General features: G+C 42.0%; 1 protein-coding gene across 2 annotated transcripts in view; it reads left to right on the top strand.

Moving 5' to 3' along the window:
* The window catches only part of Srpx (sushi repeat containing protein X-linked), a 76,451-nt gene that overhangs the window by 42,467 nt on the left and 27,984 nt on the right, over window positions 1-6,000 (top strand). The window contains exons 2-3 of one of the 2 annotated variants that reach the window (XM_021187893.1): window positions 1,493-1,552; window positions 5,792-5,983. The exons of the other annotated variant lie outside the window; for it this stretch is intronic. Coding sequence (XP_021043552.1) covers window positions 1,493-1,552; window positions 5,792-5,983 — 252 coding nt within the window. The remainder of the gene's footprint in view (window positions 1-1,492; window positions 1,553-5,791; window positions 5,984-6,000) is intronic. 2 annotated transcript variants of the gene reach the window in all.

The raw sequence follows: 6,000 nt of genomic DNA, 5'->3' as shown, positions 1-6,000 counted from the left end.
ACAAACAAACAAAAACTAAGGAAGCCAGTGTGGATAAAAAGTATATGGAATGGATGGGTGCCAGTTCATGCTGAATGTTCTGGACCATTTAACTGATAGATAGAGATAGACATGTATATATATATATATGTGTGTGTGTGTGTGTGTGTGTGTGTGTGTGTGTGTGTCTGTGTGTGTGTGTGTGTCTGTGTGTGTCTGTGTGTCTGTGTGTGGTCACTGCTCATGATGTTCTTTTTAAAATATGAATGATTAAAGACTCACGTGGAATTTCGTTCTTTCCTTGGAATAGACTTGAAGCAGTGGAATACTGCTGTATCAAGGGATACCAGGCCTTTGATTTACATTCCTAGCTTGCATCCCTAGGTTTCATGTCCACATGCTTACCATTTGACGCGGAACAATGAAAAGTCTTTCACTTCCTATAGCCAAGGGCTCAGGTACAGACATCTGCTACCAAGCAGAACACAAGAATGCCTTCCTCTGGTTGGGAAAATTTCTCCAAATGGTCACGTTGTAGCTGCCTTCCTCATCTCGCTTTTTGTTTCTGTGTTCTCCATCTCTCCTGAAGAACATCAGTGAAATGGGGGGCCATTAAGTATGAGCTCACCCTGATGGAGGTTTGAATAAGCTCCTTAGAGAACCTTTCCTTTTCAATTTCAGTGGAAGGTACCTGGGAAGGAAATCTGACTTAAATAGTACTGATGTAAGGGTTGGTGATCAGGATGAAATGCCTACATTTAGGATTGCTTTGTTGAAGCCTGAGATTTGCTGACTGCTTCGAGAGTTAAAGATTCCCCATGGGAATTCATATCTAAGATCCTCAAAATGACTTGACTTTACCTTCCAAATGAGTCCATTTCAAATCATACTGTCTCTCTCCCACCTCCAGCCTATGGGATTTGAGGGTAGTAAGACTGCTTGAGAAAGTTCACTTTAGCTTCAGCTAGGTGAGGTCCTCAGTTTCAATACAGATTTCCCAAGGCAGTTGTATATTTCTTTTGTCATTAAGGTAAGACATTTGATTTTCCTTCTTGGTCTCCATCCAAATTCATTTCAGCAGATGGACTTATTTTAGGTACTACAAACACAAGGTTCTACTGGGTTATCTTTGTCTACTGGAGGAACTGTGGGTTGGGTCTGAGTCACACACATTTTATGGTGTCTGCTCTGGCATGAGCTTCATATACATTGGCATCGACTCAGAGTGAATTTGACTTTCTTTCTCTTTCCCAATTCCAGAATTTCATATGGCCCTGTGGTGATTCCAAAAACAGTCCGAGGCTCATTTTGATTGGCTCTAGCCACTACAGCCGAGCCAGGTTCACTCTGAGAGATCCCTGTCCCACCATGAATGGCCACAGAAGCTTCTGCTCTTGGCTCTGCAATCTAATAGCACCCCTTGCATGGATGATGCCAAAGCAACGCTTTGAAACATGCATCCATACAGTGTGGCTTTTCTTGCTGCAGTTCCTGTTCTTTTTTTTTATTGTAGGATCTGGAGACTCACCACTAGAAGACGATGGAGTCTGGTATTCACACTCTCTCTATAAAGGTGAATGCTTTGCTTCTGTGCTGACGAGGACCCGCTGATGCCAGGAGATATTTCTTTAAAGCTTCGCAGAGCAGACTGTAATAAAGTGACCAGACAACACATTGGCCTTCTAATTGCCTGTCCAGGAAAATAAATATTTAAAAATAAATGTGCAATGTGCGTGGGCACTCATCCTTCCAATAGCAAAACCAAGGGAAGGAAAAAAAGAAAGAAAGAAATCTCAGGAGTGCTGCCTTTCAGCGCCCCATGGTCATTTTATTCTTCTAAATGTCTTTACTGTCCTCACTTCTGCTAAGGCAAGCTGTAGCTGGTGATAGTGAAAATCAAGCCTGATTCATACATTACAGCCAGAAGTGTGCCGAGCAAACCGCCCAAGGTGGGTGCTTCACCCAGTGCTGCTAATGTACTTACTGCACGGAGAAGGGGAAACCTTGATTTTCATGAGCTTTTCTCATGCTCTTTCCGAGCCCAGCCTGACTCCTAAGATGATAAGTAAAATGTACTGTTGCTGAAATGAATTTTAACTTAGCGATAGGAAATCCACCTCTCCACTGTCCCCAGTCTCCACTCCCAGCAGGTCTCTAAAGCCGAAGGAAGAGGCTTCCAAACTGCCTCAGGTAAGTCTATCCACAAGGACTCCTGGTGAGGTTTCCCTGGACCCAGGGAGCTCAGGGCAGAAAGAAAGGAAGGTAAATGTAAAATGCCCTTCGTCTAGAACAGCTTCCTCTCACTGCAGAGGACAACCCTCAAAGGACCACTCTGGTAAAGTTTCATTTTGACATTTAGCCCAAGAAACGCATTCATACTCTGTCAGGAAAATACTACCCTAGACTGTTGTGACACTTCTGAGCTGTCAGAGAATTGAAAAAGTTCTGGTCAGCCTTTGCCTAAAGACTGTCCTTCAGTTCTTTCCCCAAGAAGGGGGGCGGGGAGTCTTTCTAAACAATGACTGGTTCCTGTGCCTAGGTGTGTTTCCATATTTGCTTTGATTTCTGAATGTAATAGTGCCTACCTTCATTGTCGTGCGCATTAAACAATCCAACCAATCACAAATTTCTGGTTCAGATGTTTGGGGTACAGAGATGCTCTGATTCATAAGACTTCCTGAAAGTTTTTTTTTTAAGTTCTTTGTGAGTCCCTAGTTTAAAAAGAGTCCTAACACACATGCACTGTAAAGAGACTCCTAGACAGTAGTGGTCACCTTGGGTGTCCTTAGTTCATTGTGCTTGGTGTCCCCTCCTCATCCCACAGCCTTGCAAGATAGAAGGTAAATAATATATAAAAACTATGCCTAGCCCAGAACCTGACCAGAATGTCTAAGAATACATTTTTTCATGATATATTATGTCTCTTGTCAGTTAGATGGCTTGCCTGTAGGAATCATCACAGTAGACATTTTATATGTATATACACACATATCAAAACACACTATATACCTTAAAATTTTACAATAGAGAGTTAAGGATTTTTTTCTTCTTGTTATTACTGTTATGATAAAGAGTGAACCTAGGGCCTATTTCTTGCAAGACAAGTGCCCTATTTAAAAGCTACACTTCAGATTTTAAGTGTCATTCATTTTAAAATTTAAAGCTCAACCATGATTAACTGCAACTTTAGCTATGGAATATTAAGCTCCTCCCAGAATCTGGCACAGAGTATATAATCAATAACTGATTTGAATTGAGTCAAATTTAAAAGAAGAAAGAAAGATTAAATAGCATACATTAGGCTCCCAGTATGTGACATCTTATTTACTTATTTGATTGTATTTATTTACTTATTTGAGGAATTGGGACAGAATAAAGGTTGATGGTTTTACTTGTGATACTATAGTATATTCACACTACTTGAGGGAAGGGGAAGGCGCATACAGATGTGTCAGAACTGCCCCGTGTTCATAGAAGAAGGCACCAAGGGGTAGAGAGAGTAGGGAGTGAGTCCCTCGGCCCTCCCTCCGGCTGCACTTGAGTCTGGACAGGTGTTTTGGCTCACATCCATGATGCACTAGTAGTTCCTCATTAGCCTGCTGCCCCATGCTGCCAGCTCCGCCGACTCCATTTAATTAGAGTGCTTACCACATTGGCCCTGGGGGATGCAAAGGCTTTCCTGATTAATCAGTTTGGATGTCTACTTGATAAAGCTTGTCTTAACTGCAATGGTACAAGAGCTTCCTTCCTCCAAGCCTCTATGTTAAACATTTTGTTAATTCATTTTGACTTACCCATGGTGCTTGTCTGCACTTTAAATTCAAATCATGCACACTCACATTCCCATCGTCTTTACTAGAGAACTGATAAACTCTCCAAATACCTTCTAAAGAGTTGTTCTGGAAGATAATAAAAACTAAGATGCCTTTTGCAAAGAAATAAATACAAGATGTTTTCCCTCCCTATGATGACAACAGCACAGTTTTTAGATATATAGTCTCCACTGACAGAAGAATTTGAAGAGTCCAAATAAGGGAGAAAAATCTGCTAATTGCATGCTGCATTCAAATATGTGAATTTGTTATATATGAAAACACACACAGATCTTATTCTCATAGATCATAAACATACACAGTACGTGTAGACAGCATGCATAAAATCTTCCAGAAAGGAAGTGTTCCAGGAAGACCTGTTAGGCCTGTGCTCTGCACATCTGAATCCACATGTCCAAATGAATACATAAACTCTAGAGTCAGTCCTTATCATCTCTGCCCAGAACATCTAGGGAATGTTACTTGAGTCTTATGGTACTAGCCAAAGGGATCCTGGAAGCATCAGAGTAAAAAAGTGTTCTAATGCCCAAACCTGGACAGGATCCTTTAGCAGGGCTGATGAGCAGTGGGAGTACATCCTTAGGAGAACATTCTTGGGAAATGTGGAAGCAGGCCTGTGTTCCTTTGTGGCCACATGATGGCGAACTTACTCCATATAGTGGTTATACTGATAGCTCAGGTGCTGGTGGGGAATAAGGAGCTAGGCAGCTATCGGAACGTAGCTCTGGTTCAATGTATTAACTCTACACTCACCACCCCCCCCAGACTTCAGGGGATTTGTCCCTGACCCCCAGATAGCATAGAGGCACATGGACCGGCTGCTTCAGAAACTCCTCCACTAAGAAGGTAGTTTTTGCCCTTCTTTTGAAGGTTCCTTTGCATGGTACATTTCAAAGATAGGGGAGAAGTTCAGCTTTAGTAATGACATCCTAGGTATGCTTTGGGCAGTTGTCCTAGTTGGCTTCTCTGTTGCCATGCTAAACTACTGAGCAAAGGGTCTTTTGGAAAGCTTACAGGTTATAGTCCACCAAGAGGGGAAGCCAAAGCAGGAACTCAAGCAGAGATGCTGCAGGAACGCTGCTAATACACTTGTTCTCCATAGCTCTCTCAGCTTGCTTTCTTATGCACAACATCTAGGATCACCTGCTCAGAGTTGGCACCACCTGCACCCATAATTTGGGCATTCAAGAAAATATCCTATAGACATGCCAATCTGATGAAGACAATTCCTCAATTAAAGTTTCATCTTTCTGGGTGACTCCATTTGTGTCAAGTTCACAAAAACTAGAGAACACAGCAACTAGAACACCAAAATCAAGTTTTCCATCTGAGGGGGCGTCACCCCAAATGGGGTATAACTACGGACACATGAAAAGGGGGATGGTTTCCTTACTTGGAGCAATTGTTCCATGAGTGTAAACCAAAATGACACTCTATTATGAACACTGGTATAGCTTAGTTGAAATTGGCAAACAAGAGTACTGTGGTTTGCTTTACAGAGAAATATGCATATAGCTGGGAAGAAAGCACAGTTAATTGACTCTGTTATGTATAGATGGCTGGGGTGAAAATTGACTATGACATCAATTAGTCTCAATAGATCAGGATATCATATTAAGGGAAGTACTAGAAAGAACAAAAGCTTATTGAACATTTATTTTGTTCTCAGCATTGTGCTAGGTGATAAATATACATACAGTCTTTATCTCTCATAACATTTGCCTGTTATTGGTGTATCCACTCAGAGAGTTGAGGTAGCTTGCCCACATCAAACAACTATTTAAAGGAATTTAGATTCGTATTTAATTATGTCTGATACAAAGTCTCACAGCCATAACGTTCTTATCTAGAGGTACCTAATACACAGGCCAACATTGGAGGTACAGAATCTGGAATGTAGCCAATCTGGGAGCACAGAGTGAAGGGCTGCATTATCTAAACCTGTCACTTGTTATTTCTCCCTTTGTTTCTGCCTGTAGACACTCCGTGGTGCTCTCCCATCAAGGTGAAGTATGGGGATGTGTACTGCAGGGCACCTCCTGGGGGATACTACAAAACAGCCTTGGGGACCAGATGTGACATTCGCTGCCGGAAGGGCTATGAGCTTCATGGCTCTTCCCAGCTCATCTGCCAGTCAAACAAGCGCTGGTCGGATAAGGTCATCTGCAAACGTGAGTAGACTAGACCT

Source organism: Mus pahari, chromosome X (assembly GCF_900095145.1).
Source record: "Mus pahari chromosome X, PAHARI_EIJ_v1.1, whole genome shotgun sequence".
In the NCBI taxonomy this organism is placed as follows: Eukaryota; Metazoa; Chordata; class Mammalia; order Rodentia; family Muridae; genus Mus; species Mus pahari.
The sequence above is the reverse complement of the archived record's forward strand: the minus strand, read 5'-3'. Positions and strand labels throughout refer to the sequence as shown.